The sequence below is a fragment of the Citrus sinensis genome, chromosome 9, assembly GCF_022201045.2.
Source record: "Citrus sinensis cultivar Valencia sweet orange chromosome 9, DVS_A1.0, whole genome shotgun sequence".
In the NCBI taxonomy this organism is placed as follows: Eukaryota; Viridiplantae; Streptophyta; class Magnoliopsida; order Sapindales; family Rutaceae; genus Citrus; species Citrus sinensis.
Window position 1 is genome coordinate 3130929 of NC_068564.1, and position 17817 is coordinate 3148745.

The 17817-nt window shown below is 32.8% G+C and overlaps 1 protein-coding gene across 1 annotated transcript; it reads right to left on the reverse strand.

The window, feature by feature from the left end:
* Window positions 1–15911: 15911 nt before the first annotated feature.
* Window positions 15912–17438, reverse strand: LOC102631309 (transcription factor bHLH118-like). Its single transcript, XM_006490217.4, has 3 exons — window positions 16865–17438; window positions 16401–16742; window positions 15912–16302 (listed from the first exon to the last, which is right to left on the reverse strand). Exons 1-3 carry the CDS (start codon window positions 17177–17179, stop codon window positions 16237–16239), a joined length of 723 nt encoding a protein of 240 aa, XP_006490280.2. The 5' UTR covers window positions 17180–17438; the 3' UTR covers window positions 15912–16236.
* Window positions 17439–17817: the final 379 nt, after the last annotated feature.

Sequence of the window (17817 nt, forward strand, 5' to 3'; positions counted from 1 at the left end):
ACAATCTTTAGCACTGATATCATCTAAGATCTTGCATCTTGCAATAAAAAAATATCAAGCAAATAATAAACAAAAGAATAGGTGGAAAATAAAACAATCACACAATACAATAATTTATGTAGAAAACTCCTATACTAAAGAAAAACCACGGCCGCCAAGGACGAGAGAGAAAAATTGACTATGTCAAAAATTATGACAATCTCAAAACCCTAATAACACCCAATCTCTTAATAGATCAATTTTTTTTCTCACACTAGAAATTGTCTACTTATAGAGAACTAATTACTGTGTTATGCAAATAAATGAATCCAACATCCTTATATATACTGATTATTTCTTGTTGAAGATGTATTTTTTTTCTTTTAGTAGTTGTATTCCTCCTTAAATGAGTCAAATTCCAAAGGAAAAATTACTTATTCCTTAAAAAGAAATCCCACTAAATAAAAAAAATCTAAGAAAATCCTTATTGAAAAATAAGACATATTTCTTAATGGGACCATTGTCACATTAGTAGCTCTACAGCGAGAGATACTAATGCGAAGATTTTTGACGATATTCAAATATAAAAGAGAAGAAACAGAGCCTTGGCAAGTCGATCAACACATGATAGATTGCCAAACTATGAGACAATATAACAAAAATGTAAACTAGATCCTTGCACTTAGCTAAACAATGTATAAAACTTGTATCAAACCCTAAACTATAAATTAATGTATGAGTAATGGGAAAGAAATTTCTTACCTCGGCTTGAATAGTATGAAAAAACCCATCACTAGTTTGGGTGAAAACATAGCTGATAACATCAAGTTCTTCTCCAAGCACTGTTTCTATTACTTTTAATAGCAACAAATTTTCCTCTCTATGGACACTATTAATCACAATCTCCACTCCACCTACATATTAGTGAATTAAAACACAGTTTGTCAAATAGTTACCTTAATTTGAATTTCCCTAGCTAGCCAGAAGCTTCACAATCGGATTCTTGAGCTTATCTCTTAAGACTCAAGTCTTGAATATTCTTATTCAGGTACTTTCTATAATTCATAGCCTCGTTTATGTGATCAGATTTTGAACATTTTTCCTGCAACCACCCAAAAAGAAAAAGAAAAGAAAAAATCTTAGAATAAATTTAATCATGATAATCAAGAAAATCTTAAACCTTCGGCAGGACATTGAACAAAGACTATAATTCAAGCCTTGGGGTAGGGACATAGAAAGAAAATTGTTTTTTGGGCACATTCAACGTATAATATAGACCATGAATGCAACTTAACTAATCATATAAGACAGACCATGAATGTAGCTTAATTAATCATAAAGGCATTCTGACTGTTTGATTAATAATAAATAACAAAAACTTAAGATTAGGCTCTGTTTGGTATATTAGATAGAGCTTATTTAAGTGGAGTTTTTATTAAAAAAATGTTAGTTGTTTGGTTGTCAATGAGAGCTTTTATTAAAAATTATAAAATTACTTTTATAGGTAAAGTTTTAAAAGTTATGTTATGAAAGGCATAAAATATGATTGTTAAATAAGTAAAAAATACTTTAGACAATTTTTAACATTTTAAAAATAACTGTTTAACCTCTACTCCCAAAAGGCCAAAATTTGAGATTTTGCTAATAGAGGCAAATTATAGTCTTCAAAAGCTCTACCAAAAAAATAAAAAAAAATGAAAGAGCTTGTGAAATTAAATAAGCACTTATGGTTATTAAATAAGTCATACCAAATAAGCATTTAGTAGATGAGATTTCTCATCCTTATCCAAAACTTTTATCTTTGTTTAAGAAAGATACAATACAATTTCAAAATATTCAAATAACAATATTTGATGCTACAACTATATTATATTATTGTCTATTGATGAATGCGTACTGATTATCGTTGTTCTTGCAAGGTTTTATGTTTTGGAAATGATATATAATGGTTTCATTGTCAACAAAATAATATATAATATTATCGTGCATACAACTAAGAAGAAGAAGAAGATAACGAGGAAAAAAATAGACAATCTTTTTTTTATAATTTCATATTTTTAATTATTATCTTGCTTTGTTAAATTTATTGTCTCTATTTTTATATAGTTAATTTTTTTAACAAAAGTTAAATTTGAAACTCTTCAAATTATGTAGGCAATTTTAATAATAAACTGAGACACTATTAAAAATTTAAAGCAATTATAAACTAATTTAAAATGACTTTTCAATTTTTTAAAAATCAGCTTGGACCGCCTCAGCTGGTCCTATACTGGCTCCGCCTCTGCTCGGTGGGGGTTGCTTTTGAGTTTTGACTTTAGAGAGATAATGGAATTAAAGAAATAGATACGCCTCTTGCTAGAGTGTGAATATCTTTGATTGGACTAAGATGTCTGAGATTCTCAGCAATAATCTCTTCCTAGGGAAGGTGAGATTAAAGTGATGATGTCGGCACTCATACTTTAATTTCTTCTTTACAACTAAAGCTCAATTTGGTGGACCAATGTCGGTGCCATTTTTTAAATCATCGTCATATATGCTTTACAGTTTGCATGTTTAAAAATTCATTATTTGTATTTCGAGGAAGGAGGAGAGGAGGAATGGGAAAAAAAATGTGATTTTTCTTTATATCTCTGCAATGTAGAGAAAGTGCTATTTGATAGCAATCAAATGAATATTACAAGAATCAATACTGATTTTTCAAATTAGCCGCTTGAGCACATGAATAATAAGAGTGAATGATAATTTGATTTCTTTAACTATCAGTTCTCTTGACTTTTATTTTATTGTCTTTTCAATTTATTTTAAGAGGTAGATTCCTCCAAAATTTGTATTGATCATTTTTTCATATCTTATTGACGAGCTTTATTTTAAAAATATATTTTTTTAATTTTTCATGTTATTAAAGTATATTTTGATAGTCGCTTAATAGTGATGGATTATAAAGTGAGAAAAAAAGTGTTGATCCTAAAATCATGATTAGTAAGGATATTCCTCAACCAAACCTATTATGATATGCACTTATGTACATATGAAAATGGTCAAGCCCATTGTTTATGGTAAAGATCAAGATTATTATGATGATATGCACGTATGGATTGTCATTATGACGATATACACGTATGGAAGAAATCGAAATCATTATGTGATGAATGAATAACAAAAATTAAGACCTTTATGATACATACAAATGGCAAGAATCAATAGTAATATGTAATGAGTAAGGATAGATATTTTAAATTTCATCTCAAATGATGTGTTATTTATTGAGTGAGTGGGTAGTAATTTTTTACAAGATCCAAGTAAATAAATTGTATTATCTCATTACCAATTGATAAATGCCATATCATTTAAGATAATTTTTTTAGGATAAAAAATTTAAGATATGTAGCATTAGTCTTATGTCATACACATATGACCAGATATACAAGTAAATATGGAAGACAAATCCGAGCAAATTATTGTATTTGACTATTTTGCTTTATTGCAATGTGTTGTCTTGTATAAAATTAAGTCTTGGAGCCATTTGAAGTAAAGAAAGTGAAAAAAAAAACACTTCTCATAGGCATTCTATAAACTTTTCATGGTATCAAAATGAGTTTTATTAATGGTTTTAGTTAGATCCATCACATAGATGATAGTTTATTAGAAGCTGGAGATATTTGCACTGTAAAAATTAGTTTGAACATTCTATTACTTAAAATGTCAAAAAATGATCTTACTTAAACTAGTTAAATTAATTTATTCTAAACATCAGTTAAACTATTTAACACACCCAAAAAGAACTAATAACAATTTAGTACATACAAAAACATAATCAAATTACTTTGTAAACAATTCTTTAACATGAGTGTTAGTTATTAGTTTTTGTTTAGTAAAAATTATGTTCGATATTGGTTTTTATACCTTAATTTTTTAACATAACAATGATAAACCATACAATCAGTAGCTACAGCTCACCGAATATTATTAGCGGCAAGATTTGGCATCGGCAATCCCTTATTCTAGACACAATCTTTATTTTGAGCAAGTATCACTTGATAATATTAATATTCCTTATGTACAAATGATTTCATTCCTTAATGTATGTAGTCATAAATAGGACAGCATGTCTAGCCATTACACTAAAAGATTTGGCTGACCTTAATAGTTGTATATAAGCTTGTAACTCTCTTGTTCTTTCATATATAAAGAAAATATTTTGAGCATAATATTTTTCAAACAATTGAAAAAATGAGGCCATATGGCAGGGAAAATGTGAAGCCAGCAAGTAGTTATATTCCGTTAAACTGAATGAGGTGGCATGCCGAGTTGTCATAAGATCCTTGTTTCTGTTAAATTTGTTAATGAAGAATAACAGGTGGCACTCTTCTTTCGTTGCTAAGGTGTTATAAAAGGGCAGCAAGAGGATATGTGAAATATGAGTGTATGACAGATTCTTGGAGTGAGATATAGAGCTTATATGAGAAGTTAATATCTCTGTAATCTCATCATCTTTTGTAAACCATTTTCATTCTAAATAAAGCTTAGAGCAGTGTTGTTTCAACCGTGGATGTAGGCTTCTTGTGGCCGAACCACGTTACATCTTCTTGCCATTATCTTTTATATTCTTGGTGTTATTAGTTGCTTTGTTTGATCTTTAGTGAGAGTACATTTGTTCGTATGCTTTGTTTTACATAAAGAAGCTTGAAGTGCTGGGCTAAGTTCTCAACAAACTGGTATCAGAGCCAGAAGGACACTCTGTTCTTGATCTGGCATAATGGGCAGCACAAGATTCGATCTTGAAAAATTCAATGGAGAGAATGACTTCTACCTGTGGAGTCTTAAGATGCGAGCCATTCTGATTCAACAGGGCTTGGATAGTGCCCTCGATGATGAAGATGAATCAAAGTCCAAAAGGGAAAAGGAAGGAGGATCTTTAAGTTTGGGTGGAGACTCAAGGACTATAAACAACAAGGCTCACAGCACTATCATTCTACATTTGTCTGATGAAGTGCTGAGAGAAGTAGCCAAAGAGAAGACAGCCTCTGGTTTGTGGGCTAAACTGGAAGAACTCTCCTTGAAGAAATCTTTGGCTAAAAGATTGTACATGAAGAGGAAGCTCTACACGTTTTCAATGAAGGAAGGGACAACCATGAAAGACCACCTTGATGAGTTCAATAAATTGATACTCGATCTTGAAAACGTTAATGTCATGCTTGAAGATGAAGATAGAGCTCTTATTTTGTTGAGCTCACTGCCTGACTCCTATGAGCATTTCGTGGACACCTTGCTCTATGGGAGACAGACCCTCACATTGAAGGATGTCAAGAATGCTCTCGAATCTAAAGACCTAAAGAAAAGATCAGACTTCAAGGATCAAGCTATAAGAGATGGTTTGTTTATGAAAACAAAATCAGAAAAGAAAGGAAACAAAGACAAGAAGAACAAAATTCAGAAAGAAAAAGATGACAAGAAAAAGAAGAAAAGAAAATACTACTTCTGTCAAAGGGAAGGACATTACATCAAGGACTGTTTCGAGAAAAAGAAGCTTGAAAAGCTGCAAAATGAGACAAATGGAAAAGCAGCAATTGCATCTGAAGATGAAGAAGATGCTGAAAGTGCTGATGTTCTTATTGCAGCAGAAAAATAACCTACAGCTGAATGGATTCTTGATTCTGGATGTTCCTTCCACATGTGCCCAAATAAAGAATTCTTCAAGACCTTCGAGAGCATAGATGGTAGGAAAGTGTTGCTGGGAAATAACCTTGCTTGCAAAGTCACTGGAATGGGGACTATCAACATTCAGATGTTTGATAATAAAACCAGGGAGCTTAAACAAGTAAGGTATGTCCCTGAACTTAAAAGAAACCTGATCTCTCTTGGGATGATGGATAAAATGGATTGTAGCATTAAGGCTGAAGATGGGAAAATTGAGGTCCTAAATAAAGGTAAAGTCATAATAAATGGTGTTAGAAGAAATGGTTTGTATGTGTTAGTTGGGTCAGTACCTCAGCTTGGAGTAAATACAAACATAAGTAATGATAAAACCAAGCTCTGGCACATGAGACTTGGACATATGAGTCAAAAAGGTATGAAAGAACTGGAGAAACAATGTTTGTTTGGTCATGATCAGATTTCTCATCTGGAATTCTGTGAAAAGTGTGTGTTTGGTAAAGCCACTAGACTTAAGTTTAACACAAGCAAGCATGAAACTAAACAGACCCTGGACTACATACATTCTGACATTTGGGGACCCTTCCAAGTTCTATCTCATGGTGGAGCTAGATACCTTATCACCTTCATAGATGACTACTCAAGGAAGCTTTGGGTTTACATCTTGAAGCATAAGAGTAAAGCCCTAGATAAATTCAAGGAATGGATAGCTCTAATGGAGAATCAAACATGGAGGAAAGTGAAAAGGCTCAGAACTGATAATGGGCTAGAATACTGCAGTAATGAGTTTGCTGAGTTCTGTAAAAGATGAGTTCTGTAAAAGGCTGGGCATTGCAAGACACAAGACAGTAAGGCATACACCTCAACAAAATGGACTTGCTGAAAGGATGAATAGGACCTTGATTGAAAAGGTCAGATGCATGTTGTTGAGCTTAAATCTCTCCAAGCATTTTTGGGCTGAAGCTGCTGTTATAGCTGCATATCTCATTAACAGAAGTCCATCATCAGCTCTGGAGTTCAAAACACCTCAGGAAGTCTGGTCTGGGAAGCCACCTGATCTCAACAATCTGAAAGTCTTTGGTTGCCCTGCCTATGCACACATTAGACAGGGCAAGCTGGAACCAAGGGTTGTGAAAGGTTACTTCATAGGGTACCCTGAGGGCATTAAATGATACAAAATATGGAGCATAAATGGGAAACCCACCAGAACCTTTATTAGCAGGGATGTTGTCTTTGATGAGGAAGCCCTGACACAGTCAAGGGTTGAGACTGAAATAATCAACACAAGCTCTGAAGAAAATGGAGTTGTTGAGATGGAGGTGGAGTCACCAAAAGAAGCAAAACAACATCCAAAGCAAACACATTCTGAATTGGAAGGATATCAACTGGAAAGGGATAAAATAAGAAGAACCATCAAAATGCCTGAAAGGTTTGGAGTTGAAGTTGAAACAAGTGAGGAACCTGCAACCTACAAGCAAGCTATGAGAACTAAGGACAAAAGAAAGTGGGTAGCTGCCATGGAAGAAGAAATGGCCTCACTTAGGAAGAATAAGACATGGACTTTAGTAAAGAAGCCAGCTAACCAAAAGCTAATAGGCTGTAAATGGATATATAAGATAAAAGAAGGAGTCTCAGAACCTGCACCAGCCAGGTACAAGGCCAGACTTGTAGCAAAGGGGTTCACCCAAAGAAAAGGAGTGGATTTTAATGAAGTGTTCTCCCCTGTGGTCAAACACAGCTCAATAAGAGTCTTATTATCTATTGCAGAATACAATGACTTGGAGTTAGATCAAATGGACGTGAAGACTGCTTTTCTACATGGAGATCTCAGTGAGAGGATACTGATGGAACAGCCAGAAGGATTTGTTGAAGCTGGATAAGAAGATACGGCTTGCTTGCTCAATAAAAGCCTATATGGATTAAAGCAGTCACCTAGGCAATGGTATTTGAAATTCGATGAGTTTATGATCACACATGGCTACAGCAGAAGTAAATATGACAGTTGTGTGTATTCTAAGGCTCTAACCTCTGGAAATTTCATTTACCTTTTACTCTATGTGGATGACATGCTCCTAGCATGTAAGCAAAGAGAAGAGCTGGAATGGCTTAAAGGTGAACTAAGCTCAGAGTTCGAAATGAAGGACCTAGGACTAGCCACCAAAATATTGGGAATGCACATAATCAGAGATAGAGTTTCTAAAACTCTTTTCTTGTCTCAGACAGGGTATGTGGAGAAGGTTCTCAGTAGATTTGGAATGAATGAATCCAAACCAATCTTAACTCCTTTAGGAGCTCAATTCAGACTCTCTAAACAGGAAGAGCCAGAAGAAAATGCAGAGGTTGAACACATGAAGAATATACCATACACTAGTGTGGTTGGTTGTATTATGTATGCCATGGTCTGCACCAGACCTGATTTGGCCTATGGAATTGGAGTACTGAGCAGATTCATGTCAAATCCTGGAAAACATCATTGGCATGCAGCTAAATGGATGTTGAGGTATCTAAAGGGTACAACTGGTCTGGGTATAGTATATGGAAGGGTTGACAAAAGCTCTGATCAAATTCAAGGATATGTTGATTCAGACTTTGCTAGTGATCTGGATAAAAAGAGGTCAATCACTAGTTATGTCTACACTTTGTGTGGTGGAGCAGTCAGCTGGAAGGCTTCTTTACAGTCAGTAGTTGCTTTGTCAACTACTGAGGCAGAGTACATAGCACTCTCAGAAGCAGTGAAAGAAGCAATATGGTTAAAAGGGTTAGTAACAGAGTTAGGCCTGGAGCAAGGATCAGTTAATATCAACTGTGACAGCTCTAGTGCCATCCAGTTGAGCAAGAACCCAAAATACCACGAGAGAACAAAACATGTGGATATAAGGTTACACTTCATCAGAGATGAGATTGCTCAAGAAGTTGTAAATGTAGTTAAGATTACATCAGAATGTAACCCTGCAGACATGCTTACGAAGACTCTGCCATCAGTCAAGTTCAAAACTGCTTTGAATTTGATTGGCATGGTTATTCAGTAGATCTAGTTATGGTTGGTTGATTCAGTGACTGAAAGAAGCTTTAACAGAATAAAACTAGGTGGAGATTTGTGAAGCCAGCAAGTAGTTATATTCTGTTAAACTGAATGAGGTGGCATGCCGAGTTGGCATAAGATCCTTGTTTCTGTTAAATCTGTTAATGAAGAATAACAGGTGGCACTCTTCTTTCGTAGCTAAGGTGTTATAAAAGGGTAGCAAGAGGATATGTGAAATATGAGTGTATGACAGATTCTTGGAGTGAGATATAGAGCTTATATGAGAAGTTAATATCTTTGTAATCTCATCATCTTTTGTAAACCATTTTCATTCTAAATAAAGCTTAGAGCATTGTTGTTTCAACCGTGGATGTAGGCTTCTTGTGGCCGAACCACGTTACATCTTCTTGCCATTATCTTTTATATTCTTGGTGTTATTAGTTGCTTTGTTTCATCTTTAGTGAGAGTACATTTGTTCGTATGCTTTGTTTTACATAAAGAAGCTTGAAGTACTGGGCTAAGTTCTCAACAGAAAAAAAAAAGGAGAAGAAGAAGAAGAAGAAAAAGGTTAAGAAATATACTTTTATTTTATTTTTTGAAAATCAAAAAGTAAAAATATGTTCAAAACATTTTAATAAAACTTCCAGGATTTATGGCAAGAGAATTATTTATTCAATAGGGAGAACCCTATATGACTGCTCAAAATAATTATTTTTTTAGTAATTTATAAGATAGAGTTTTTAAGAATAATTTATATGATGGGTATTTTTATAATAAATTTTTTTATTAAAAATAAAATACAAACAGTCCCATTCTTACTAGAATGGAGGGAGGTGTAAAATAAGAGTGTTTCCCCCCACCCCCCCCCCCCCCCCCAAAGTTAAATAAGTTTTCTCATCCTCCTTCGCATTGAGTCTTAAAGGGTCCTTTATCAAGTTTAAGCTAAAAGAAAATAGGGTTTCCACTCAAAGGAAAGAAATTATCAATCATGAGTGCTAACAGACAAATATGGATTTAGTAACAACATTTATGAAAAGTTTTGATCATGAGAATCTGTGTTGAAACTTAGAAAAATGTTTAAGTTCTCGACTGAAAATGCTGTCTAAGGGGACAACTTGTATAAAGTTGAAAAATTCTTTGAGAAAATGAACTATAGAAATGCTTCCTACCAATGATTTCCAAAATACTCGACAAAGCTTGAGTTGGGATAATAGGAATCAGTATTGATCTTAAAAATCATGATTATTATTAGTTGATGATAATTCTCAATCAAACATTAATCGTTGAAATCAAGACTATTACGTCATTCATATTGACAAAAAACTTAGTCATTAAATATATACAAAGACCATTATGAAATGAAAAATACGAAGAATATGCCAAAGATGATTACAGCAATGACCATTATGAAATGAAAAATACGAAGAATATGCCAAAGAAAAAAAAAGTATTTGAATATCTTCCAATTAAGTGACAAAATAAGAGTGAGAATTTATTTTGTTTCTTCAAATAGATTTATCACTACTGGTGGAAATTAAATAATTTTACTCATAATAATATCCTTCTGATAATTTTGGAAATTGAGGTGCACCTTGTAGACTGGACTATAAAATCTAATTTCTTTAATCAACAGAAGCACCATCGGTAGCCGCGCGGAACATCATGCATGATAGAAGTAAGATTCATTAGTAATAAATTCCATAGAAACTTCGAAGATGGGTTAGTTCAAAATGTGTTTTGGCTAAGAAAACAGTCTCACATTTGCTGAGTAGATAAATAAGCCTGTTCATATATGTCACTCTCTAACTCATGACTTAGCTTATGAGTCTAGCTATGTCGTATTAGAGCAGCTCATCCATCAGTGGAAAGATAGGCATGTCCGACGGGCTTTTAAAATTTTATTTATTATTTGTTAACTAGCGTATAGAAGTAAAAATCAATTGGGTTTTAGAAAAAATATTAATGTTTGGGGTAAATTTGGAATGATAGTTTTGTACTAATAAATGAATGATACGTGAATAATTATAAGGATAAAATGGGCACAATACTTAGAGCATTACGAAGATGTCATTTGCAATGATTTATTAAAGTTAGTACAAAATATTTATAAGAAATTAAGGGTCAAAGTTAGACGCACTAAGATATTTATAAGAAAGAATAAACGTAGTACAAAATGAATATTCTTATCCTTTTCCTAAATATGACACATAGCCCTAAAAACATTAACTATTTCAATTGAAGGATAACATCTAACCCTAACTTTTATGCATTCTTCTTATCACTAACCTATACTATATAAATGTCTTATTCACCCATATAGGGGCCTCTCACTTGCTCTCTTCCCTCTCTCTCTCTCTCACACACACTCTTTCTCCATCTATTAGATCATCACTTACTTCTCCATTTTTGGGAGGCTATTCTATTCTCCACCTTCACCATCTTCTCTACCGTATTATTACTCTTTATATCGTTATCTACCATCTTCATCTTTATCAATATCAAACATTTCTATATAACTATTTAGCTTATATTATTCATGCTGGATAATGTAAAATCTTATGTAACCTCTCATTTACATAGTGGACTAGTGATGACTTGTTTTGGTAGACGTAGGCCAAAAGATGAATCACGTAAATATTATGTGTTCTTTGTATTTATGTTTGTTTCGCTACATTTTCAATTTGAGTTTGAGATTATGTATCACATATGAGTCTGGCTACCCCAATTACATTAACTATTATGTGAGACCACCTGAGGAATGAGTCCACCTAAACTACACCTAAACACATATTAGCCCTCCATATCAAATCCTGCGGGGCTCCATTGAGCTTTCCTCTATTTTTCCTCTATTTTACTCGAATTGGATTTTAGTGAAAATTTGGTGAAAACAATTAATATAAGCCCTAACTACCGAGAGATTATCGGAGATCCTGTTCAGCTTTTTGTAGGAACAAAAATTTTGATTTTGAATTTTTAAATATTTTTCTTTCCTATGTAACGTCTGGCATGTCCCTAGATAAGGATCTAATTATTGTTAGGTGAAGTTTGAACTTTATTTTCTTACTTTAACCAAAGCATTAACGTGTCTTTGTTAAAAAAGAAGGGCACTATATTGTGTGTTCAGGATTGGATTCATGACTTTCACTCAAAGCAGTGACCAATAATTAATTTTTCATTTATAAACAATAATGCTCATCCCATTACATAGGTTCCATGTATCAATGCTTTTGGGTTGCAAATGACCCAGAGGAATTTTTTTTTAAACAAGAATATCAAATTTATTCGTGCTTGCAACATTTAGCCAAATCCCCACAATTTGAGATAATCTGATATTTAAAATTGACAAAAAGTAAAGGTCGGCAACTAAATTTAAAAAAAATGACAAGAAAATTAATCATATCCATTCACCTCCCCATCAACAAATAATGAAGAAAACGGATTAAATAATAAACATACGAAACTTATGACTTATGAACTTTATATTAAATTTACACCCATAATAAGGAGATTGTTACTCTCCTTTACAGTTATTGAGTTTTAGGCCAAAATAATAATTTAATATCTAAGATTTGTGCTAATTACTTAGTTAATCCATATATTTTAAAAATTAATTATACTCCCAATTTTGTCAAACTCGTTACTAAACGTACGTACCTTTTATTCTAGGAGAATTTTCCCTAAAATATAGGGGCGCAGTTACCCCAAACACACCCTAAATCCTGTAGAAGTTACTCGTAGTAAATTCATCATTAGTAATTGGTTAAACATGCATATGTTTACTACGGTTTTATGATTTATGGATACTTGGGTATGGAAGCAACAAACTAACAATTCCGAACAAAATCTTCTTCAAACAAAAACACATCTGGTTCGTGCACTGATAATTGATTAATGCAAGTGTAAAACTACTTGTTCTCGTCTAGGCTATAAGTTAATAAGTCTCCGTTTTGGGATTGCAGTTAATACTTAAATTATTTCATCATTTTTTAAACTAATGTAGTGCATTGATAAATATTGTTAAATTCACATATTTATGATTTTCTCCGTTTTATTAAAAGTTTTTGAAAACTGATAGGGGTTGAAGCAAGTTATCCAAGAATTCATCACATAATTAATAACACTTTTAGAGTTCTTATAACCTAATAATTTTAACAAAATGAAAATTATGCTCTATTTTCTCATAAGCCCTACTTCATAATTTTGTCTTTAATATGTTATATTACCATAATTGCTATCAATCAAGTGTTTATGAGTATCAATGTTTTTCATTCATTTTTATAGAATATGTCATGAATTTTATCATATTTTATATTGATTACAGAGTCTATTGGATTTTAAGTAACCGAGTTACTTTTTTTCCCCCATTTTATGTAAGTTTGTGCATTTGAACAATAAAAAATGATGCATAGAGAGCTTAAAGTTGTGTCTATCTTGGATATTATATAATGGAACATCGATTTAATAATAAATTTGGCCAAATATACACACTCTCTAGAACTCACAATACTTCTTGTAGTACGGTTAACCAACACTTAACTATTTTTTTCCAACTAATTATTTCATCGGCAGAATAAAAATATATTATTTTATGAGCCATTGCAGTCCTAATCTTACCATGGCTAATTCAATGCAATCCCGTGTTTTGTAAATCTTTAAAGCAGCATTATATCATGGTGTATTATACAACATAATGTGACAGTGCCGCATTAAAGAAACCTTGCACATTAGTTTTTTTTTTTAATTTCTTTAATAAATATAATAAAAACTGAATAAAATTTATAATATAAAATAAAATAAAATAAATGCAGATATGCTACCAATAGTGCCGATGAATTGCCAGCAACAATTTGATGGCGATAGCCACTACGTAACAATGTGTTTTATATTAAAAATTAGTATCATTAGAATCCTTATTGTCCAAATTCATACTAAATGATGCAACTATTACTAATAAAAAAGCTTTCATTTGCTGTAAATTTGCGATAAAAAAATGAAAGAATTCATCTTCATCACCATGTAAATAGCTCTTTCTATAAATATATAGTTGCACCATTTTATAAGTTTGTGATAAAAAAGCTCTTAATTCTTTCATTTTAACTCTTTCTTAATATAAAAAAATATAAGAACTTTTTAATTCTTTCATTTAAACTCTTATATTCTTCAGCTATGCTACATTACAAGAAAGAATTCATCTTCATCACAATTGCTTCCTACTAAGAATATAAGAGCTATTTAATGGAGTTCTGGATATAGAAGCCTATGCTCTAACTATCTTAATACTCAGAACACCATATATAAGATCTAGTCAGTGGAATTCATGATAAAATTAAGAGTACCTAGCGTAATTCATATTCAAACTCTCTTAATACTAGGAATACCGAATGTAAGACTTATTTAATAGAGGTTTGTTATATTAGTTTGTTATATAGAAGTACATGCTCTTAACTCATACTCAAAAGTTAATTAATTCATAAGTTGAGGCCTACTCATAAAGTTTAAAATACAAAAACTCATGTTATAACTCATATTCAGAGTTAATTAGCTTAGTTGAAGCTTGACCTAAGCTATAGCTTATATATTTATACGAAGAACTATTCTTTGTCAATACAAAATTATCTTGTTGACACCCGGTCAAATTTGTATATCCCTGATCAAGAAAGCTAGCACATGAATTAATGCTTGTCTCAAGTTTTTATGTATAGCGAAAAAATTATTCTCAATCGATATGAGATTATCTCTTTGATATCCTGTCAAGCTTATATATTCCAATCAAGTTAAATATTTCATTTCCTATGTTGAGACAAGTCAGACAACAAAGAATTTATCTTCTTTACAATTTATCGCGTATATGTCCCCTTTCAAACTAATATATTTAAACTCTTATGTTAAGACAATAGACAATTCATCTTCATGACAAACTCTTGATATTAAGAAAACTATATATTTAAGGAGATCATGATCTAACTCAAGTCAAAACTAGATCATGATGAGTTGAGGGTTGGCCCGTCATACATCCCTATCAATTTTATATATTTCTGCTCGATGTACTTATACCTTGAATACCACATATGATGGAGGATATCAAAAATACCATTATGGCCTAATTAACTCATAATCGAAAGGTAGTTCATGATTAGAGTGTTGCCATAACCTTATATACTCAGCTCAAGAACTATTTTTAGCCACATGCATAGATTCGGCAAGTTGACATTCCCCATCATGTGTGATGGTTGCCTTATATATATATATAGTAGTTGTTTAGTCTAGAATTTTAAAGTGCGAGAAAGTTCGAGAAAACTTTAAAACCGCAGGGTTTTAAAGCTTTCTTGGACTTTCCCGCACTTTAAAATCCTGGATTGGAAAATTTATATATATATATATATATATATCTCAAGTTCAAGTTGGGTTAGTAGAGCTGAGCTCAACCCTAACATGTGTCTTGTTGGGTTGAGCCTAAAAGCCTGAATTTATTTGTTATATTTTTTGAAAATTTTTTATTATATTTTACAAATTTATAATATATAAAATCTTATTTTTATAAGTTTAGACTTTAAAATTTAGGATAAAAGAATTTAAAACTCTAAATACATGTTACGGGTGGGTTAAACAAATATCAAAATTTATGTGTATTTTAATTAAAATAATACATATGCATATATACACACACATTTATTGGGCTTTCGAGCCGGGTTCGGACTTTTTAAGTGAAGCCCACACCCGACCTGAAACACTTAGACTTGGGTCGGGCTGGCTTTTTCTACCATCCCTAACAATCAATTAGTCTTTCTTCTAATTCTTATCACAGGGAAAGGTAATGTGGTTGTACTTGTACATGAGTCGGCTTTACTACCATATAAATACCTATGAGTCTAGCTCATATTTAAAAGCTAGCCCCAAGCTTATTTAACTTAAAAGCTAGCCCCAAACTTATTTAACTAAAAAAACTATTTTCAACAGTATGGAATAAGAAGCTTCTTGAAACTATAAGGCACATGCTCTTTAGGCGGTATTTTCAACAATATGGAATAAGAAGCTACTTGAAACTAGAAGGCACATGCTCTTTAGGCGGTCCTCTTGATTAAAAAAGTATGCAAGCTACTTGAATTTTTATGCATATGATCTCATTAGCGTTTAAGTGCAACAAAAACTAACTCACCACTAAGTGAGCAAACGAAGACATGCATGTATGAATCTATGATGCCGCTGCCCCTCGGTATAAGTCTCTTAGTTCATTTGAATCACTTAACTAGAGGTTGCATGTTAACATTAGAAATTTTGGAATACAAATACCCAGGGAAAATTTTTATCACGCGTGAGTTATCATAAACTCTTGCAGTTATATAAAAAAATTTGAGTAGGATTTTACCATGAGGTTAACTCCGTGGCACTGGTTCAGGAGTATTCAAGAATATAATCCATCTAATATTTTCACACTCCATTGGAATTTCTTGAAAACACACCTGCAAAGGATGAAGCTTAAGAAATATGGAACGAGCAGTTTGAGAGATTGAGATCCAACATCAAGTCACGGCAGTTAAAAACACAAACACTTAGCATCAGAAATATATATGTGCTCATGAAAGTCACTTAATTGAATGATCAAGTTTCAGCTGCAGCACGCGTAGATCAACACATGTCAGATCGCCAACCTGTGATTCCTTTTCTGTTAGATAACAACGGCAAAAACTTGCATAAATCCTAGAACTATTAATTAATGGATGAGAAAGTTATGGAACTTTTTAATTACCTCGGCCTGAATAGTATGAAAAAACCCTTCATCAGTTTGGGTGGAAGCGCAGCGGATAACATCAAGTCCCTCTTCAAGAACTGCTTCCATCACTTTTGATAACTTCAAATTTTCTTCTTTATGGACACTATTTATCACAATTTCCACTCCCCCCGAATAAGGATGAATCGTAACACAGTTTTGCAAACAGTTATCCCAATTTGAACTTCCGTGGCCAACAGCTCCTAATTCGGATAAATTTTTTAGCTTATCTCTCTTGAGACCCAATTCTTGGATATTCTTATTCAAGTAGTTTATATAGTTCCTAGCCTCGTTTATGTGATCGGATATTGAACGTTTTCCCTGCAACCCACCAGGAAAAAAAAGGAACCTAGAAGCGTAATTATGATAATCAAGAAAACCTTAAAACCCTAATTAAGAGAGAAGGGTATTTTTATTATAAAAGAAAATTAAAGAAGGTTGACCTTTATAGACTGAAGAGGAAGCAATGATCGAAGTGAAGCGTGAAGCATGGACAAGTGTTGTCTTCTTTGCCGTTCGATATCCTTGCGCAAGATCATCTTCTTGTTATTATTATTGTCACTATTACCATCGTTAACTTTCGTAGTAGCAACAAATAATAATTTATGTTGCTGGCCCTTTCCCATTTTGCTGCTATTAATGTTTCTCTCCAGCAAAGCCTGGCCCTGCAGGATCTGATCCTGTTGAATATTACTATGTTCTTGGTAGGGATTATAGTGGAACGGGAATGGATCATCACTTTGTCCGGGAGGAAACATTGAACCAAGACTATTATTCAATCGCTAGCAGGCGGATTATTTTTTAGTAATAATGAAGTTAATAATAACAAATAGATACGGTTCTTGCTAGAGTGTGGATGCCTTTGATTGGCCTTAAGAGATGAGGATTCTCAGCAATATTCTCTTTCTAGGCAAGGTGTGAGATAAAGGTGATGATGTGGGGGCATGCACTTACTTTAATTTCTAGCTATTGTTCAAATGGCAGCTCACCTGTGCTCAAACTGGTGGACCAACACGGTCGGTGCCATTTTCCGGATCATCGATATATGTATATGCTTTAAAGTCAAGTACATGGGAGTCAATATATGTTTATGATAACATATATACCGATGGAATTGACTCATCCACGTCAATATAAGTGAAATTTACAAACGAACAGCTTATGGGCTTATGTTGAAAATTTCTCAGTCAAGAAACTGGGAGCTTATGGGCTTATGTTGTAGTACGTAGCTCTATTTTCAAAGAAATATTTATAAATAGATTTCTAAATAAGTAGCAAAGATGGAGTTAATTCAATTAATAGTTTTTTATTATTTTTGTAATATTAATGTACACGCATCGGTCTATTAGATAAAACATATCTTGCACGAGGAGAGACCAACACCAACAGTATCAAG

What these genes read in the sequence shown, in the direction of transcription:
- LOC102631309 (XM_006490217.4), bottom strand. Translation starts at nt 17,179, where the DNA reads ATGTTTCCTCCCGGACAAAGTGATGATCCATTCCCGTTCCACTATAAT. An exon ending in TTCCTCTTCAGTCTATAAAG is followed by an intron (nt 16,743 to 16,864) that starts GTCAACCTTCTT and finishes GGTGGGTTGCAG; the next exon opens with GGAAAACGTTCAATATCCGA. An exon ending in TTCATACTATTCAGGCCGAG is followed by an intron (nt 16,303 to 16,400) that starts GTAATTAAAAAG and finishes AAGGAATCACAG; the next exon opens with GTTGGCGATCTGACATGTGT.